The 22500-nt window shown below is 38.1% G+C and overlaps 1 protein-coding gene across 1 annotated transcript in view; it reads right to left on the bottom strand.

Moving 5' to 3' along the window:
- Positions 1-22500, bottom strand: part of itga9 (integrin, alpha 9) — an 83588-nt gene that overhangs the window by 18013 nt on the left and 43075 nt on the right. The window contains exons 16-19 of the mRNA XM_057342318.1: positions 9715-9867; positions 9257-9333; positions 8641-8788; positions 10-96 (exon numbers count right to left, since the gene is read on the bottom strand). Coding sequence (XP_057198301.1) covers positions 10-96; positions 8641-8788; positions 9257-9333; positions 9715-9867 — 465 coding nt within the window. The remainder of the gene's footprint in view (positions 1-9; positions 97-8640; positions 8789-9256; positions 9334-9714; positions 9868-22500) is intronic.

A 22500-nucleotide genomic window follows, 5' to 3' on the forward strand; every position in this document is an offset into this window, starting at 1 on the left:
TGGCGTTACCTTCGTCTGAGCTCTCATGAAAGGAAATCCCACACTGCACTTCAAGAAGTCCAGTTCCACCAGAACACAGGAGATGCCCTTCTCTTCCTGCACACACAACACACAGAGAATACACCTGTCAATCGCTTTATTGATTTATAGAGAACCAGAGAGGAAAACCTGAACAATAAGATCCTTAATATAGTACAACATCCATTACCATTTCCTTGACTAAAATGCTCCTCGTGATCTTAAAATCTTCTAATCTGAAGGTTTAAATGTTTGATGGTTTCACGGAAAGGGCTTAAGCCTAGTCCCAGACTAATTTAAATGATAGCGGTCTCTTGATCAACAACATTTACACTGACATATCTTCAAATATATCAGTGCGATTGTTTTGTCTTAAGATGCACACCAGTAAATTGAGTAAAAATGAGATCAACAACCAAAAGAATTGAGGTTACAGAATTGTATAACAGAATATGTTTTTGGATTAATTAAAATTCTAAATTCAAGATTATAAATCTTTATTTGGGGGGCCGCAAATCGATGCACCATACGCACCATTTTACAACGTTTGAGAACCACTGGTCTAATATATTTTCAATTTTCTTTTATTTGCTGCATTTGTGTTAACCCACAGTTATGATGATATAATGATATAATAGAATAATTTATATTTACATTTATGATAGACTTTGGTTCCAAAATGTTCCAAAAAACTTTTTCAAAAATCATGTTTTTTATTGTGCATTTCAATTATTTTCAAACAAACTGCTGTTGGTTTGTTTTGATTTAAGACATAATAACTAAAAAAATACAGCTAACTAACACAAAAAAACACGATAACATAATAAAAATACATGCTTTTTGAAATTTTTTAAAAACATACTTTTTAAACCAAACTCTTCATATATCGCTGCTGTCCTTCTGAAACCTCATATCTCCATATTTCACGATTTTTATTTTTTGTCATAAATCATTATTATTAGTCACTCTTTATGTGTGTCACTGGGCTTTTGCAAACATCTAACCAATAAAAAGTATTAAAACTCCTCGTCAACTTCAATCAATGAAAAACTGAATTTGGACATACAAGGTTTCAGAAGGACAGTGACGATTTAAAAAATAGAGAATGAGCAAGTGACCTCAAACTTTTGAACAGTAGTGTAGACTCTAACGTCGTAATATATAAAAAATTTAACGCGATGGAAAAATGTAACACGTTCTAGCTATCAAATAATATACCACATACTATACACACACACACACACACACACACACACACACACGCACACACACAAGTTGTACTCCAGAAGAACAGTAAGAGGCAGAACCTCAACCAGAGCTGAAATCTTTCTCTAAACATCTCTGAACCGCACCGGCTGGTTAGTGTAAACAATTAAGCTTTGAGCCGTGAGGAGTGAGCATTCCTACAGCGAGACTTCATAAAACTCTTCTTTTAGAGAGTGAAACAGAAAATACATCAAACCAGACAACATCCCGCTGGTGTATCACTGCGATTCACTGGATGCTCCTCATCCTGAGGTTCATATTGTGAACTATTTTTAGAAGAAGTGTAGCAGCAATAACAAGAACTGCTGCTGGAGAAAATATCAATAAACAGATGAAGGAGTGGAAATGTTTGGCATTGTTTGTAAAAGTCATTTTTCATGCACTTGGCGGCTCTCTGGGGACGGGTTTGAGGTTTGAGCCACATGTATCGTGTGGTTTGAAGCGTTTACAAAGACACCCTGGTTTCCTCAGCTCTAACAGGCGACAAACCTGCACGTTTTTTATATTAGAATTGATTGAAATGAAATCACTAAAATAAGCTGGCTATAGTTCGATAACCCTGACGTTTCCCAACCATTTAAATGTGAATAATCTGATTTGATCACGCTTGCATTTCTATTTGAATGCTCTGAAAGAAAGCAGCTGAAAAATCCTGCCAAAGTATCTGTCATAAATCTTTAAACATGATTTACATTTTCGTTTCCCTCTTGCTCAGCACTTTCTACCCCGGAGACGTGACTTCATCAAGTCAACTTAAACAAGCAACACTTTCACACGACGTATTCTCAAGCGCTGCAGGACAACATCATCAGGAATTTCCTAAACTGAGAATCGTGGCTGTGCAAACAGTTGGTGCTCCTGTGGAGGAGGGCTGGGATGTGTGTGTTTACCCATCAGCCACCTGGTATGCTGTGAAAGAGCAGAAACATGTGGACGGTCTCCCCCGGGACCGCGTGACATCATCATACTTCATTCATTCTGATTCTCTCTTCCACACTGTGTGTGAGGTTGAGGATTGGGATTTCATTTAGCGATCGGTTTACACCGCAAAAACCACAACTTCAAGATCTCGGCCAGCCGGCTGCTTTGGCTGTAAGCTGAAAGAGCACTCAAGCGGGGAATCTCACTACGGCCAACAAAAAGGCTACCAAAATTGACTATTCACAGTGTTTTAGACCTAAATACATACACTTACAAAAAAGTTGAGTATACTGTATATTTAAACTAAAACGTATACTTTGTGTACTTTTTATGTATTCTCATAAATATTCTTAAAATGACACCTAAGTGTACTTGACTTTTACTTGAACTCACACTCGATCAAGATGTACTTTAAATCTCTTAAAGTACGGTTAAGGTTTATTGTAATAAATTATTATCTTAATAGAAACATAGTAGCATACTAAAATTATATATATATACTGTATATATACACTCACCTAAAGGATTATTAGGAACACCTGTTCAATTTCTCATTAATGCAATTATCTAATCAACCAATCACATGGCAGTTGCTTCAATGCATTTAGGGGTGTGGTCCTGGTCAAGACAATCTCCTGAACTCCAAACTGAATGTCAGAATGGGAAAGAAAGGTGATTTAAGCCATTTTGAGCGTGGCATGGTTGTTGGTGCCAGACGGGCCGGTCTGAGTATTTCACAATCTGCTCAGTTACTGGGATTTTCACGCACAACCATTTCTAGGGTTTACAAAGAATGGTGTGAAAAGGGAAAAACATCCAGTATGCGGCAGTCCTGTGGGCGAAAATGCCTTGTTGATGCTAGAGGTCAGAGGAGAATGGGCCGACTGATTCAAGCTGATAGAAGAGCAACTTTGACTGAAATAACCACTCGTTACAACCGAGGTATGCAGCAAAGCATTTGTGAAGCCACAACACGCACAACCTTGAGGCAGATGGGCTACAACAGCAGAAGACCCCACCGGGTACCACTCATCTCCACTACAAATAGGAAAAAGAGGCTACAATTTGCACGAGCTCACCAAAATTGGACAGTTGAAGACTGGAAAAATGTTGCCTGGTCTGATGAGTCTCGATTTCTGTTGAGACATTCAAATGGTAGAGTCAGAATTTGGCGTAAACAGAATGAGAACATGGATCCATCATGCCTTGTTACCACTGTGCAGGCTGGTGGTGGTGGTGTAATGGTGTGGGGGATGTTTTCTTGGCACACTTTAGGCCCCTTAGTGCCAATTGGGCATCGTTTAAATGCCACGGCCTACCTGAGCATTGTTTCTGACCATGTCCATCCCTTTATGACCACCATGTACCCATCCTCTAATGGCTACTTCCAGCAGGATAATGCACCATGTCACAAAGCTCGAATCATTTCAAATTGGTTTCTTGAACATGACAATGAGTTCACTGTACTAGAATGGCCCCCACAGTCACCAGATCTCAACCCGATAGAACATCTTTGGGATGTGGTGGAACGGGAGCTTCGTGCCCTGGATGTGCATCCCACAAATCTCCATCAACTGCAAGATGCTATCCTATCAATATGGGCCAACATTTCTAAAGAATGCTTTCAGCACCTTGTTGAATCAATGCCACGTAGAATTAAGGCAGTTCTGAAGGCGAAAGGGGGTCAAACACCGTATTAGTATGGTGTTCCTAATAATCCTTTAGGTGAGTGTATGTATATAATTTTAGTATGCTACTATGTTATATATATATATATAGGAAACTAAGTTAGTTTACTAAGTACTACTACATTAGTTTACTGCGAGTATACTACAAAGAGTACTTTGAAGTGTACTTAATCTATCAGTACACCTATAATTTCACTTCAAAAACAAAAGATGTTCTTGTGATCTAGTTGTTTACTCAAAGTCGACAACGTTTACAATTAAAGTATCATTAAAAGTATACTTTCATAAAGTAATAAGCGGTCCAGTTTAGTATTTTTTTAAGTAGGTTGATATTGGCATTCTTACTACATCAAGTATACTTAACGTATTGAGTATACTTTACACAAATAACTTAAGTTATTAAAACAAGCGTTCTTATTCTGTGTAAACAAGCAACAAAGATGCAAGACTGAGATTTATGAAAATGTAGTTTCCACAAAGGTTTTAAATGTCTTTTCATAAATATACTTACGAAAACAAACTTGTAAAGTCAGCATGATTAGATTTCTGTTATGCACTAAAACAGCTGTTTTTAAATGTACGACTTGGCTTCTCTTTTTTCTCAGCATCACTTTTCCAAATCTGCCCACTCTCCCTTCTTGAGGTTCACGATACAAATCCTGATGTTTCGGTGATTATATTCCATTGCGGCTCACAGAAGAAAGATGCTCTTTGATCTGTGTGTTATTTCACTGCAACATTAACAGATCTCAAATGATGTGTGAAAGAAACTTTATCCCCAGCCTGCTCATTTACTGCTTCATTAACCCTGAGACAAATCAACACACCACGAAGGATCATGCTTTACCTGTTTAAATCGAATAAAAGAATAAAACTGTGTTTATCAAACTAAGACGTCCTCACCAGAGGAGCCCAGGGCCACCTGAATGGTGTGATGGAGCTTCTGAAACCAATTCACTTCTGCACATGGTTTGGGTCGCAAGACAAACACAGGATCGACGGGACTCACGATAAAACAAGAGCCGAACGCAAGTTCACACTTGGCATGATGGGATCTCAGCTGCGCGTAGACGGTTCCATCAACACAGACAAACTTCTCACTGTGTATTGAAAGCGGTCTTACTGCACGTACAGTCTTATAACAACAAATAACGTGTGCCCAGTAGTCCTTTCCCAACAAACACGCCCCATTCAACACTTATAAAGGATTTAACTCGTACTAGAGGCCGTTAACCGTAGGACGTCCAGCAGAATATCCAATGAAATTGAAGACTGTAAAACAATGTTAAGAGTTCTATATCTGAATCAAAACATAAACACGAGGATATAGAGAATGTAACCAGAGCACTTTAAACACAGATTCAAGATAAATGATATGGACAATAGAGGAGACGATTGAACTTCCTGAATTCAGTAAGAAAACAAATGGATTCCTAAGAGTGAAAAGAAAAAAAATGATAAAAACACTAAATAATCTATACACTCTTAAAAATAAAAGTGCTTCACGATGCCATAAAAGAACAATTATTTGGCGAATGGTCTGATAAAAACCTGTTTACGTTCGAAGTACCTTTTTGTTGCATTAAAGATTCGCGACCTCATCGCTCCCTATTTGCGCGCGCCTGCCTCTTGTCTTCTTTTAAAATAACGAACTTTTGCTCAAAAAACGAAAAATGTGAATCGCCCCTTATACTATGAAAAAAGTAAGAAAAAAGTTATTTTAAGAACCTTCGACTGAATGGTTCTATGGTGAACCAAAAATGGTTCTTCTATAGGCACCTTCATTTTTAATTTTTAATATCAGTAAATACCTGATAAAACATAAATAGTTTCACAATTTTGTGGCTTTGCTATCAGTCTATCATTTATTTTTCCCAAAATCATTTAAGAAATCACATTTAAAGCAGCCCTAAAAAGAATACAGACGCTTGAGTCACACTTAAAGGTTTTTGATTAACAGCGCCCACTAGCGTTGTATTATAGATTTGCAACGAGTCGCTCAGTCCAAACACGACGGTGGCCACCACAGTACAAAAAGATGTCGTTCTCATGTTCCCAGCAGAGACGCGTTAAGACCCGTGGTACTAAGGCTTTTAGCACATACTGTATGTACTCACAGATATCTATGGAGATACTTTCCAGCAGAGAGTCGTTGGAGAGAAAGATCATCTAAAAATCACCCCCGAGGAGGTTGCTTTGATTCGGATGAGTATGTGAGTAACGTTGGTTTTCGGTTTGTTAGAACCAAGATATGTTGTTGTTTTTGTGCTATTAGCTGTGTGACGAAGCAGTTTTGAGCGTCATTGTTTATCTGGAACTGCTTTAATATTGTACTCATCCAGATACTGGAGAGAGAGAGAGAGCGCGCGTTGGCGCTAAAACTGTAGAGAGAGCGCATTTTACTGTCTTACTCAATGATGAATAAACTTACATTTAATCCGCGGGTCACACGCGTTCCGAACCGGAGAGCACGATCCGTACGGATCATCCGCGATCCGTTTCACCACTATACCGCAGCGGAGAGGAAGAGGAAACGCGCGTTGTAGAGTTGTTTGTCCGTTTAGGGCTGCTGTACAAAACATGGACGCGAATTCAATGTATGAAGGGCCGCTCTGTATGTAGATATAAACCGCTTATTCTAAGGTATTACAAACATAATGCTTCATTACGTAAGCCCTTTATACACTTCTGAAGAAATAGTTTTGTATTTTATATTGCATTTCTGTCAATAGATGGCCCCGTATTGTTCCTTTAAAACACATTTTGCATTGTACACTGTTAAAAAGGGTGCTTTTTCACAGCGATTCCGTAGAAGAACCTTTTCGGTTCCACAACAAAACATTGGATGTTAAAGATTCTTTATTAAATTATTCAGGCAAAAATGGTTCTTCCGTGAAGCACTTTTTAAAAAAGTGTAAAGAAAAGCCCACGCTCAGGATTATTTCAGGACATAAACTGTACAATGGACAACAATGCAAATTCAATAAACTTCACGCAGTTTTAAGTGTGACCCACATGTCCAAACCCTTTTGTGAACACTGTATCTTTAAAAATGCTGACACAATTGAAATTTAATACAGCATTTTTTGCAGGTTTTGTTTTTGCCGTTCTCTAAATGAATGCATTGCAAAACCTACGGGGATACAGTGTTTTCTTAGCAATCCTGAGGAGATTTGTTCTAAGCAGATATCCTGAAATCAATAGAGGAAATGTTCGTTCTTGCACTGCTGATAGCTCCAGATGTTTTCCAGCAGGGGAAACAGACGTTTCGAGATGCGTAACAACACACAAATGCAGAATCATGTTGTAGTCGGTCTGAGATAACATTCTCTGGCCTGATCTGTGCACTTCCTCTCACTTCCACAACTTCCTCTGCTGACCGACTGCATTTCCGTCCATATTCTGCACTCCTTTACCTTTCCGTCCTCTTAAACCATCATCACTTCTTGGTCAGATTGAACAGCAGAGTTTGAATTTACATTGATAATAAAACATCCGACTAGGGGTGTAGCGATACTTCGTATTACGATATTTCGCGATGCAAAAATGTCACGATGTGCATCATAGAGAGATGGGGATATTTTACGATATGTTTAATTCTATTCGTTCAGCGGTCAAGACACTCTGCGCCAGCGCGTCACGTGTGCTTATCTCACATATGCGCTAGAGAGAAGCACAAGACACAATCTGTGTCTCCAAGTGGTTTACAAAGCGTCTTATTTTCCCTCACAATCACCGTTAAAACACAGCAAACTTGAAGCGTTACTGCAGGCGAGTCACCCCGAAACTCATTACAAAGGAGCACAAACGTTTTTATATGTCAATGTTCGTTTATCCGCTAACGTGAGCTGCTGCATAACGTGATATGAACATAAAGTAAGTCAAAAGAAACCAGCGCTGTACCGATCAGAGAAGCGATGAAGCGAGTCGTACTGTAGATTAAAAGATCGAATGACATGCTAAAAAACAAGTATGTGATCTGCATGACTGAAGAAATGTAATACAGGTTATGTAATATGTCTTTTTGAAAGATTTCTCTCATTCATTACGGTCTCAAGCAAAGACAGCGCAGCTTCAAAGAGACACGAGCCAATAGCGTTTGAGTGTGAGCTCTGTCAGAGCGTTTCATTGGTTGAATGTACTGAATGAACACGCCCTTCACTGAACGAACGAGTCAAAATGAGACTGAATGAACTGCTACATGTCGTTCATGCTCTAATATTCTCTGTGTTACAACAATGCATATCCAGTAGTTACTCAACTTTTCTTAAAAATAAAGATAATGACCTGGTTTCATTTAATTCCAAGGTAAAGTAAATTATGTCGAAACAGTTAAATCTTTGTATGGAGCATTTAATTACACCGATTAAATGAGTTAATCCAGATAGATTTTAGTAGACTAATATAATGTAGATTTTGTCGACTAAAAATAGACTAAAACTATGATAAATTGGGATGACTAAAACTAAATTGCATTTTAGTCAAAAGACTATGACTAAAACTAAATCAAAATTTGATCTTCATTCTAATTTCAGTTAAGCCTTAAAACGTTAAAATTCTTTATTAAGTTGTATGTGCAACAAAATAAGTTACTGAAATTGTTAATATTTTGAAAATAAATTTCAAAAAGAATTTTGTTCAAAATATCGAGATGTGTATCGTATCGTGAACCCAGCATCGAGACATGTACCGAATCGTGAGCTGAGTGTATCGTTACACCCCTACATCTGACACATCGCTGACTTACTTTTTGTAAGTAGTTGATGTAGTGGACCTCTCTGGAGAAGTTTAGGTAGATGTTGGTATCGTAGGCATCATCGCCGGCATTTGAGATGGTTAAATTTAATGACACATTTTTCACTCCGCCCAGCGCGAGATGAGGTCTGATATAACGCCTGAGAAAAGATGAGAGATACATAAATCACATGCAATCTCAAAAACAACACATTTTAAACGACAAGCAAAAAATGCCATGACAAAAGAAGGTATCTTTTCAATGTTAGGGCGAGACAATGCGAGATTGACTGAATAAACAGACTACTCAACATTCGTGTTTCATCACATGATCATTCTTACCGGCTTTGGTTTTGTAGGCATTACAGTAAAACGTGCTTTCAATTAGAGTTGATGGTGCATAGGCAGTGAAATCCCTCTCTTGCCCTTTAAACACTGAAGGAAATGAATTCAATCTGCACAGGACTCTTATGACTACGAACAAAGAGTCCAGATCATTTCCCATCCAGACGGCAGGACAGAGCTCATAAATGACGTCAGGACACGCTGAGAGCCAAGCGTGTGTCCGCACCCACTGAGACCCAAACCCGGTTACACCAGCAAGTGATGGAGAAGAACAGAAGTTTTACCCTGAGAGAAGAACTTTCCCGTGAAGCCTCAGATCGGCGGCACAATCGTCCGACAGGCAGTTCTTCTCAAACCACGTCTGTGAAGATTCAAACACAACACAGGATGTTTACACAACGGTGCCTTCAGTATCACTCGAGAAGAAAAGCAATGCTAGGGGGCGCAGTTGCGCTAGACACACACAACTGGACATTTTTCCACTGGTTTCAAGTGTAACGAACAAGACAGTCGCGTGTGTTTTTGTTGGACGCATTTGGTCGTTGACACGTTCCCTCTCTACAGACAAACTACGCCTGGTGCTGCTAATAGCCTCAGATTCCATCGTAATGGATTCCCGACGTGCTGAAAGATGTACACATGTCCTGAAGCTACGAAGGGAAATCAAGGCACTATTTTAAACTGTATATGATATCGTTGTAGGTTAAGTAAAAAGTTGTCAGCACGATGAAATGATCCGAACCTCATTCCGTGCGGCGATCCTTCCTCCTTTTTTCCAGCGCAGGACAGGAGTTAAAGAAGGAAGGTCACGGTCCTGCTGTCCATCCAGGATGTGTTTTCCTAAACTGTAGCCAGCCTCGAACACGATCGCAGCGAACACGTCCTTCACCTCTTTCTGCGGAAACACAGATAAACATTAAAATGTCGAAATGCGTTTTATAGCCAATCTGAAATTCTAGCTTGAAGTCAATGTGTTCATGACTATTTCATAATCTCAGTAAAACAAAACATGAACTGGATTTTAAACACTGATCTTGATATGACAGGGGCTGAAAAACAAGACAGGGATATTTCAAAGGAAGTGTATTTTGAAGGAGACAGTGCCCAAAAAACTGTTGGGTTGTTTTAACCCATCGTTGGGTCAAATATGGACAAACCCAACAGTTGGGTTAAATTAACCCAAGATATGGTTATAGTTGACCCAACAATAGGTTAAAACAACCCAGCATATGTTCATTTATAACCCAGCGGTTGGGTTTGTCCATTCTACCCAATGTTGGATGGAGTGCAGATGAATTACGATAAGACCCGGAACTTGGATCCAACAAACAAACAGGGTCCATTTTGATTCATGTTGACTTTAAAGAGACGGACACTGTATTCCATCCACCAATGCTTCAAAATAAAGAATGAGACTGAAGAATGCTTGTATTAATGGTCCATATCACTTGTATCTCATCCAATCGATGTCTGTATAACTAACCGTGCACGGACTTAAATCACACGAGCGTTGAAAAGCTTTATAACCGCGGATCTTCGCAAAGCTTCACAAACCTCCGCTTGGCTCTGGACGCACGTGACTCCACCGAGCTGTGAATCATTGAAGAGCCACCAAAAGCTATCAGAGGAACATCTGGAAAAAGTCTGCTGGCAGTGCCCTGCCTCAACACACTTCATCTTCCAGTCTTTTGGCAGCGTGGATCACAGCCCGAGGAGTGTTTCCTTTGGCACACGACTTGGAAACAGAGCGAACGCGATCAAATCTCGACATCCTCATTAGTGGATACTAGGAAGGGAGGATCGTGGGAGCAGCGGAGATCTTTTATGCCCTCTCTTGTCTATTAGACATCACTCAACCCTTTGAAGAGTATCGATGACTTTCATCTCACACTTCTGTGTCAGCACCGAGCACCTCTTCACTGGTTCTACTGTAACACTTTCTCTGTTTCTCTGAGTTTTATCACACTTTCCGTTTATCCAGCCGACCAACATGATACTGCAGATAGTGTAGTGTACATCCGGCAGACCTGCAGCATCACATGCTGATAGAGTTATGACAGGAAACAGAAGTGTGCTGGCTCACCGGACAGCTTTTATGTTTCCATGAAACACCATCAAACTGGACAAACATGTCTATTATGCAAAAGGCATCGAGACATTACATCGGTGTATGTACATATATGAGTTTTAAATAAAGCAAAAATATAGACGGTTTCAAAGTGACAACATAAACAAACGTTACTGCACAGGCACACGCTCGCGTACACATTCGCAAACAGTAGAGTGCCTTTAGATTATTTCTGATAACTAGCACAAAAAGAAACCGAGAAGAACTGTTTCTTGGCTAAACTTGTCTCTCCAATATTTTAAATTTAGACTGCGATACCAAGCTCAACCGCTAGATGTCAGTGTACCATACGCTTTCTTTAAATGCGACCAAACTACAGGACCCGTTCCACAAATTGTTTATTCAATAAAATGAACATACAACAAAATTCAACAAATCGTTTATTTAACACAATCATTATACAATAAAATAATAATATCAATGAATATTAACATAAATTAAATAAAATATTATTAGACACTAGCCAAACACGGCGCACGCATCCGATGAAACGGTCTATAACAACGGAAACAACCAAAAAACTAACTAAAGGGGAACACACCGCTTTAAGATCTGTACTTAGGAATAAAGAAATTAAGAAAAAAAGATGAAGACGACAATTTTTTTAAAATGGTTATAATTAGGTAATATAGAAAAACAAAGATGTTCTATTACAGAAAGGTTCAGATATGGGGACCAGACCTTAAAAAAACTGACCCGTTGTCTGATTTATTATATAACAATAAGCAGTTTAAATTTAGCACAAATAATACTTCTTTGATATATAAACTTTTGACAATCTACTTAATATTTTACAGTATGACAGTATTACAGCATTCGCAGATGATAAATGTGATAAATGAATGGTCTTAAAACTAGCTAAAAAACACAAAGAACACAATGAAGTGTCTTTGTCCGCCAATGATGGAATAAAACTTTATACGTTTGTATCTCTGTGAGTGCGAATCATTCTGTATGAAGAAGAGTTTTGTAGATTAACGCACCACAACAACAAAAGAAAGAACAAGAGCGCAGTGCAAACGACTTAAAAATAGCTAAAACATTTTCTTGATTTTGTGGTACAGTGTGGCCTGGTGATAGTTTTCATTATCTGTATGAATCCAAAACGAAACTAAAAATATAACAAAACGGTTGTATTGTCATGATATGTGTCAACAAGCCATTCACACAGTTAAACGGTGAAAGATTACACAGTATTTGGTTACTACAACATTAGACATGGTTTTGCTTAGAACTTGGGTATATAATATAACTGAACACAAATCTTTTGTGAAAATTTTTTTTTTTTACCATGAAATGACCTGTAATGACTCAGCTGTGATTAAAGTGGTATGTGCAAACTGTCCGAGCGGTGACCCTCACCCAAGGGAGCCCTAAAGATTAGGAGCTGGACATGCAGACTGCAGGAACAGACTATGTTCCATTTCCATAGGCCACATGTGAATTGGGGGGCATGAATAACATCTTGTCCCCCAATAAAACAAGATTAAGTGTGTACCAACTTCATTTACTATAATCAACATTCCAGAAATATCTCCAGACAAAATAAACAGCCGTGTAGTGATAAGCACTGTGACCGATCAAACTTCAAACCGACTCATTGAAGTGCCTTAAAATGCACATCGTGTTCAATATGTCGATGTATCTCCTACTAAAACAGGACGTTAGAGCAGTTAATGGCCAATAGCATTTAACATTTAGCTATGCGTCTTTTTAAATGTGAATATCGTCAACGTTATGGAGCACGTACTTTTCTTTTAGATGCTACTAGCTAATACAAACTTTTAGAGATATTTTTCATGCAACTACAGCTCCAGTTTATATTGTAAAGATTGAAATTTCCCAAACTGCCAAGCCCACATTTCAATGTCAAATGACCTGTTAAACTGACAAACGTTTTTCTCAATTTCTTTTATTCAACTGTATCCAGCGATGAATTAAAGCCATTGCACATTGAGTCCGAAATTTGCGTCCGGAATTTCCGCACGTTAAAAAATAAATACGACCTCACGTTGTGTCAATCACATTTACACACTGCCTCCGATATTTTCGTCCGTCATAAAAAGATTCGGACTGGGTTTGATTTTCTGCGTTTTTCGCATCCGTAGCAAGCATTTTGAAAGGCGTTTTGACAATCCAGAGACACCGTACAAACCAGCGCCAAATATGAAAAAACGCATACGAAAATTTCGGACTGTATTTGCAAAGACCTTTACACATAAATGAGTTATTATTTATACAGCTATTTGCTATTTATTTCAAGAGGCAGTGAACTTTAATAAACATAGCTGTAAATGTGCCAGAAATAGCAAAAAGCCCATTTTTCACCAGTACACCTACAAAACAAACCATCAAAGCAAATCATAAAGAAAAAGCATGTTCACTTATCTAACTAAATGAAGACATTACACGCACTTCTATTGTTTCACAACTAGTAACATTACAACCTCACCCTAACCCTGTAAAAAAGTAGATATTTGGTATCTCTATTCCTATTTGGTAACTCTTAACATTAGTTAATGCACCATAGTATGAATAATTGTTTGACATGAACATGCATACTGACAACTATAGTGCTCATTGTTAGCTCATATTAGTTTATGAATAGTTTACGGTTTACAAATATTGTAAATACATTACCAAAAACTAATTAAAAAACACATTCCACCAAGAAAATCATGTTTAACATTATATTAATAGAAAATATTAATCTAAACATGAAAAGAGTGAAAAGATGGCAACCGGAAAGCAAAAAATTTGTAGGCTAAAATAAATAAATAAATAAAATTAGAATTAGCAGACTAACTTCCTGCACTGCCAATAATCTCTGTCGCTATCTTGCTTAACTCCTACTGAAAATAAATGACGTCCGGTGGATTTGTCGGTGTCTATCTTATTGGGGTTACTCCTCCTGTAAGTCTGGGAGTTGGAAACAGACCGGCTTCCCACTCCAGTAAAATCTCCACCGCAAACAGGAGACCCACACAGAGAATACACAACAAGAATCTCCTTCACATGAGGAAGTACTCGAGGTCATATCTGGGCTTTTATTAGCCCGTTGTGAATGATCGCTCTTTCCAACCCCCTTTCCTTTCTCCCGGCCCTCCATCTTTTGCTCCACTATAAACTCCTGTATTAATAGAACAGCGTCCCTCAGGATATACTGGTGTTGATGGCCTCACGCTTTTGATCGCTGGGTGGTATCCGAGTGGACAACTGTTTCTTACATGCCACGGACACACATGACCAGAGTCGAGCCAAGCAGGTCAGTCAGTCGCCACAAGGCTTCATTGTATGAGCTGCAAGACTTGTTTCCTTGCATTGTTTTGGGTTTGGCACAGTAAAAGCTTTCACGGAAAGACGCGACACAACTGCTTCCCATACATGAACCCGCAAGACATCCTTCTTGTGAACGAAAACAGCGAAAAAACTAAAAAGTGAGAAGCAATGATAGCATTTTAAAATAAAGTGATTCTGAACCTCATGATGCTGAAAATCTGTATGTGACTCGTTCTTGGGTGGAACACAAAAGGAGATATTTTGAGAAATGTCTCTGTGGTTTTGTGTCCATGCAACGGAAGTCAATGGAGGTCAATGTTGTTTGGTTACCAACAAAATGTAAAATATCTTCTTTTGTGTTCTGCAGAAGAAAGAAAGTCATGTTTGGAATGACACGAGGGTGAATAAAAGATAAAACAATCATTTTTTGTGAACTATCCCTTTAAGTATTTTATCCACAATACTCAAAAAGAGTGTACTAATAAAAATGATTAAATCTGCTGCGTCTGTGCATTCCATCATTCAGTCAAGCACCTTCATAATAAACAACATGTGCATAACATGCAATTATTCGGGGGGCTAAGCATGGTTCTTGTTATAGGAAAGCATCATAATTATTATTGCTCATATTTTTGGTCAAGGGTTTTTGAAAAAACCCTCATTAAAAGTATAAACAATTGGCACCGTTTGCACAATAGACACGAATGAAACATTACTATGATGCAATGAACAAAAACAGTAAATCCATCGTCTGTTTCTGCGAGAACTGCATTACCAAACACATAAGAGATAAGCTGTCAGCAAACTTGTGTTATTAGTAATGTGTTTCAGACAGAACAAATGCTTTGAGAGATGTAATTCAACGCTGTCATTCAACACTCGTGAAGCAGGATTAAAAAAACCTCTATAGCCACGAGAGCGGTGGATTCAGTGTGTAACTCATGAAGGGTTGGAGAACATCCATTCCCACATCCACCAGAGAAATAACCTCTCATATGAGGATCACCGAGTCTGACCTCATGCTTCTGAACATGGAGACAGCGGTGAAGAACACTGATGATTGGATGATAACGGCCTGTGCAGATGCTGCGTGGAGTTTTACGCAAAGATCTCTTGAACTTTTGATAAATGTAATAGAAACAGAATTGAAACTCAGAAAAGAACTCCTTTGTCATCAAGAACCATTTTACTATATAAGGCTTTCGAGTTAATCCAGGGTTTTTTAAAGAAATGCGGAGTATATCTCATATAAAGTGCCACCCCAAAATCAAAAGAAAAACATATTTGCGTTAAAGTGATGGTTCACCCAAAAGTGAAAATTCTTTCATTTTTTCACTCTCAGGCCATTTCAAACTTGACTTTCTTCTGCAGAACACAAAAGAAGATATGCTGAAGAACGCTGGTTATCAAATAACACTGACCCCCCCATTGACTCCCATTGTATAATCACAACACCAGACATTTCTCAAAATATCTTCTTTTGTGTTCCACAGAAAAAAGAGTCACAAACAGACATGACGGTTAATGATGACTGAATCTTTATTTTTGGGTGAACTATTCCTTTAAGACAAATCATATTCAATGTCTATAATGTCCAGACTATAGTGTCAATCTAATACATCTAATATGAAATATAATTTCTCAGAACTTTTTGGGTCTGATACAGTATGTGACCCAGACAGGTTTCATGAGATTTACTGCAGCCGGTAAATGGCTTTCTGAAGAATAAATAAAGAATAAATTCTACAACAGCATAACTCGTCAAACTACAAAATCCTTTCTTTCATAAAACTCTGTGAGCAGAAACAAAAGGGTGATGAAACATTCTCAATTTATGTTATGCGCTCGGGTACAGCTAACTTGTCAGTTTATCTTGAAGATAAGCAGGGCGGCTGAGCTCGACTCCTTTCAGCTCTTTAGGGACGGCAGAGGGGATGATGTCATCTTCACAGGCAAAGACCGTGATTGGCCCACGGTCACGTGACTTTCACCAGTCTGTTCCAAGTGTTATTAAATACACAAAGTCGGCACAAACTGGGGCTTTGTTGAGATCAGAACCCTTCAAGCTAAACTCACACATCCTGCTATTAATTTCTGCTTGTGCCGTGAGATCTCCTTTTAAGGGAAGATGTATGTATGACATGAATTTAGAGTTACGTTCAAAGAATGAACTTTGGCAGCACGAGGACTCCTGCAAAATATAGCTAAAACACATTATTAATGCTGCTTGGAAAATAAAAATCCACTGTCAGGGCCAGAACAGATGGAGCTTAAAGAAAAAAAATGAAATACTACAAAGCATGTGTCTCGAGACAAAATATGAGATTGTTCTTAAGATAAATTATAGGAAGTTCGTAAGAATGTTCCTAAGTGCGATTCTCAAACATTTCTTAAAAAGTTAGTCGTAAGAATAAAATATGCCTTGTCAATGATTACACTTGCTTGCTTGTTTTGTAAATGTATATGTTTATCCATACAATAAACTTTATTATTATATAATAAGCATTATAATAAGCATTATTATATAGCCTGTATGTACTAGCATGTGATGTGTTAAACGGCATTTACGATCACATGTTAGCTAAAATGTTAGCAAGCGTTATTACATATTATAATACTTTTGTGTGTTACTACGCCATAATATTTGTCTGTTTCAAGTCACTTTGTCCAAGAATAATGTAAAAAGCTAAAGAAAGTTGTGACACTCCCGTCGGTCCCTAGTCCTGTTTTCCCCGTTTTTGCCCCCAGGATGTTCTTTTTCCACGCTCCCTCACCTGTCCCAATGAACAAGTGACACTTCAAGAAATTGAGGCCCGTATTTCCTTCACCAGACCCAACAGAACATGATCGTCCCCAAACATCACAGTAAGTCAACTGCTCTAGTTGTGTTTCAGACAGGCAATATTTAAGACAACATCCCATACGGAACCAATAATAATATACATAAAGTTAACACTATTTATGGTCTGAAATAAATAAAACAACTGCACATCCCACACAACGGTCTCTGAACAGATAAAACCGCCCTTGACACAATAAAAGGTTCTCATCACTAAACCTGAACCGTGTAAACACTCAGCGTGGAGGTATTTCTCAGATCATCCTCCAAAGTCCACGGGTTCATCTGAAAGTGATGATAAATTACAGACACTCATTTCTGAGCTGTTAGTCCATGTACAGCAATGCCTTACTTCATAAACAAATCAAACCAGCGGCTCTCCGGCACTTCTAAAGCTGTGCCAAAACACAAAAGAACCTCGCCGTGCCAAAGCTGAACATAATTGTGCCGTGTGGTGAAAGACACGATGTGGTTTAGTGGTTAGGAGGAATAATGCGTGTAGCTCATTTAAAGACCCAATGAAATGCTTTAACAAATGCATTTTTTTCCTGCGTTAAAAAAAGTGGGAATATCAAAGGCTTTTTCTTCCTTTTATTGTAGTTTGAAAAATACAGTCCAAACTATTTGTTACTTGCTATTGTTAGCATTTCTGAAATCTGCCAAAAGATACTTGACCATCGAAAGTTTTTGCTCTCTCAGCATTGCCTAGTTTCGCAATTCATGCGTCTGCGCGCTGTGACTTTTGTTCCTCGTTGTTTTCTATCAAACCCTAGTCAGAACTGCTCATGAGATTCTCATGAGAATGATGGTAGCAACACATATTGGAGTGAGAACAGAAAGGACACCCATCACTTCAGCAGGCTGAACGTACGTCTTCCATCTGTGGACACACATAAAACACTCACAGTGCGCCTTACCCTGACTAAACCATGTGAAGACAATGTGCACAACATACAATCTAGAGTATATGCAAATATTTAATATCTTAGATACAACATCAGAAATGTCATCGCTACTGAATGGGTGTATACTGTAAGACAGACAGAAATGACACGGTACACAACAATGAAACGGTTCCTGTCCTTGTAAACATCATTTACAGTACATTACTATGAGAAAATATCTTTTACAGGCTCGTGTACATCGCGTAAAAGGTATTTAGTATGTGACCCTCAGTTGAAAGCACAGCTGGGCTTTATAAAGCTGGAATGAAGGTGCCATACACGCCTGACGTAACCGTGCTCATGGAAAGAGTTTTTCACTGCTCTCACACGCACCACAGACCTACACCGAGTCTGACGACACATTTAGGACTGAATCTCACAAAATCTGTTAAGACAGGTCCATGTCACAAGATCAAGATGAAATATATGTACAAAACATATTACTGTAACACCCTGTCTACGCTAGACACGAGCAGCGCGACGCGACAACACGACAAATGCCTTGTTCTTAATTGGTCTGTAGACAGGGTGTAAAGGTCTTTGCACATATAGTCCGAAATTTTCGTATGCGTTTTTTCGTATTTGGCGCTGGTTTGTACGGCGTCTCTGAATTGTTAAAAAAAGGCCACTCAAAATGCTTGACGGATGCGAAAAACGCAGAAAATCGAACCCGGTCCGAATTTTTTATGACGGACGAAAATATCGGAGGCAGTGTGTAAATGTGATTGACACAACGTGAGGTCGTATTTATTTTTTAACGTGCGGAAATTTCGGACTCAATGTGCAATGGGCTTAAGAGTTACAGACAGATGTCTTTACGACATACAAGCACTGGTCCACAAGCACTTCCGGTTTCAGTTTTTATTTATTTATTACACAGCTCGTTGGAACGCTTGATTCTGATTGGCCAGTCGCGACATTTGCAGGTTCGTTATTCCCAGATAACAACCTCTCAAAACTAATAACACACGGTAACCCGGATGCAGTAAATCATTTTGACGGGTTTTTTTGACAATTTAAATATACTGTAAATATATCTTTTAATAACTTTTATGACATTATATGTACAAATGATTAAACCAAATTGCCTATTCGTGACATTTGAACATCGTTTCTTACCTTAAAACCGAAAGTAAACGGCTTTTCCTCGTGGAAGGTCGGTAAAAATGAGCTAATCAAATATTTCAAATTCACATTTCATGTCCAGTTTTTTTCTCATGTGGCAAGTAGCCGTGTAATAAGCGGGATAATGTACAAGCAGCCGGCTGTTATCGCGAAATAAGCCCCTTCAGTGTGATACAAGACCCTCTTAGAGATATTTGCTTAACATTTTAAATCGGTTATAAATATTATTTTGTTGTATTTTGTTTAAAGGTTTGTGTAACATGAGATGCAGCATTGTTTACTGTACATCATAGTTGTATTTGATGGACTGCCTTTCATTAAAGCTGGTTAAAAAACAAACTTTGTGCTCTTACAATGATAAGAACCTAACGACTACAGATTCAATACTACATACTGAATAGTTTTCCTGTTTTTAAACCATTTCTTGCTATTATTTATATACAGTTTTTCTTATGTCTCCACTGCTAAAAGGCATTTTCTGTAAACTTGCTTTGCAGCAAACTGAAAAGAATCATCATCAATGAGAACAACGACAATTCTACAAAATAAAACCTTCAAAGTTGAATTAAGAGGAATAAGAAGAAAATGGCTTAGTTGTCATAAAATGAATCAGACAGTAAGTCATTTTACCTTGCCGCAATTGACTGAATAGGTTTTGTTTATTTTGGATGAAATGTGACCTTTGACTTGTTTTAAATGGTTTTAACTGATTCCATAGAAAAAAAGTTATTATAGTGATAAAGAACGATTAATTGCTTAAGGAGCAGCTGGGCCGAGATCCACACTCTTAACACACCAAAAATATCCTTCCACTGGTCAAAAATACACTGGTATTCAGCAGGACATCCAGCAATGTTTTTTCTTTTGAAAGAGCCCTTGAACAGTACAGTACAGCAATATTTCCATTGCTTAACATGTCTGTTTTCGGTCTACATTAAGACCTGTACCAATTGATATGCTCGGAAGCTTTACTCACTGAGCAGGTGGGTCATGTCTAACGCTCAGTAAGTGTGGGGAGAGAGAACTAAATCCTTGACTCCTGCTCCTCATTCCCAGAATTCCAAGCCAGTCCCCCTCAATCCACCCCTTCCCTGATCTCTGCTCCAACTCATACATTCACTTCATTTGCTCAAACATGGGGCGCTCCCGCTACAGACCCAGGAAACAATCCCCACAAAGAGTGGATTAGGATCAGATCCTTTTATGGTATTGGCTTCGGTTTGGCTCTTGAAATGAAACGCGAGTTTGGGGATATATGGCTTTAATCACACTTAACCATCTACAATCTTGTGTGAACTAGAAATGAAGTATTTTGAGAAACTAATATGTCATCATACATGGCATCAGATCTTATCACACTTTATCTACAGCGCCACATGCAAATGATAATTTACATGAGTTTGATACTTAAATGTGTTAAGAAAGTATGTGGGTATTGGAAAATAATGCAAACCAACAAATACATTTACAGAGACTGTGCAACACTAATTGTCTACATATACTAACATTTTTCACATTCTGGTTAGAATAAATTAATAATGTATTTGTTTGTAATGTAAACAAATATGAATGAACAATAAACAACAGCATATTCATAAGTTAACACTAACTTATATTTAAAAATGCTGTAATAGTAGTCTCTCAGGACAGTATATACATGATCATATACAGGACAGGTTATATATATATATATATATATATATATATATATATATACAGGACAGGTTATATATATATATATATATATATATGAAGAGTTTGGTTCCAAAATGAGATTTTTTTCAAAAATCATGTTTNCTCATGTGGCAAGTAGCCGTGTAATAAGCGGGATAATGTACAAGCAGCCGGCTGTTATCGCGAAATAAGCCCCTTCAGTGTGATACAAGACCCTCTTAGAGATATTTGCTTAACATTTTAAATCGGTTATAAATATTATTTTGTTGTATTTTGTTTAAAGGTTTGTGTAACATGAGATGCAGCATTGTTTACTGTACATCATAGTTGTATTTGATGGACTGCCTTTCATTAAAGCTGGTTAAAAAACAAACTTTGTGCTCTTACAATGATAAGAACCTAACGACTACAGATTCAATACTACATACTGAATAGTTTTCCTGTTTTTAAACCATTTCTTGCTATTATTTATATACAGTTTTTCTTATGTCTCCACTGCTAAAAGGCATTTTCTGTAAACTTGCTTTGCAGCAAACTGAAAAGAATCATCATCAATGAGAACAACGACAATTCTACAAAATAAAACCTTCAAAGTTGAATTAAGAGGAATAAGAAGAAAATGGCTTAGTTGTCATAAAATGAATCAGACAGTAAGTCATTTTACCTTGCCGCAATTGACTGAATAGGTTTTGTTTATTTTGGATGAAATGTGACCTTTGACTTGTTTTAAATGGTTTTAACTGATTCCATAGAAAAAAAGTTATTATAGTGATAAAGAACGATTAATTGCTTAAGGAGCAGCTGGGCCGAGATCCACACTCTTAACACACCAAAAATATCCTTCCACTGGTCAAAAATACACTGGTATTCAGCAGGACATCCAGCAATGTTTTTTCTTTTGAAAGAGCCCTTGAACAGTACAGTACAGCAATATTTCCATTGCTTAACATGTCTGTTTTCGGTCTACATTAAGACCTGTACCAATTGATATGCTCGGAAGCTTTACTCACTGAGCAGGTGGGTCATGTCTAACGCTCAGTAAGTGTGGGGAGAGAGAACTAAATCCTTGACTCCTGCTCCTCATTCCCAGAATTCCAAGCCAGTCCCCCTCAATCCACCCCTTCCCTGATCTCTGCTCCAACTCATACATTCACTTCATTTGCTCAAACATGGGGCGCTCCCGCTACAGACCCAGGAAACAATCCCCACAAAGAGTGGATTAGGATCAGATCCTTTTATGGTATTGGCTTCGGTTTGGCTCTTGAAATGAAACGCGAGTTTGGGGATATATGGCTTTAATCACACTTAACCATCTACAATCTTGTGTGAACTAGAAATGAAGTATTTTGAGAAACTAATATGTCATCATACATGGCATCAGATCTTATCACACTTTATCTACAGCGCCACATGCAAATGATAATTTACATGAGTTTGATACTTAAATGTGTTAAGAAAGTATGTGGGTATTGGAAAATAATGCAAACCAACAAATACATTTACAGAGACTGTGCAACACTAATTGTCTACATATACTAA

Source organism: Triplophysa rosa, linkage group LG9 (genome assembly GCF_024868665.1).
Source record: "Triplophysa rosa linkage group LG9, Trosa_1v2, whole genome shotgun sequence".
Lineage (NCBI taxonomy): Eukaryota > Metazoa > Chordata > Actinopteri > Cypriniformes > Nemacheilidae > Triplophysa > Triplophysa rosa.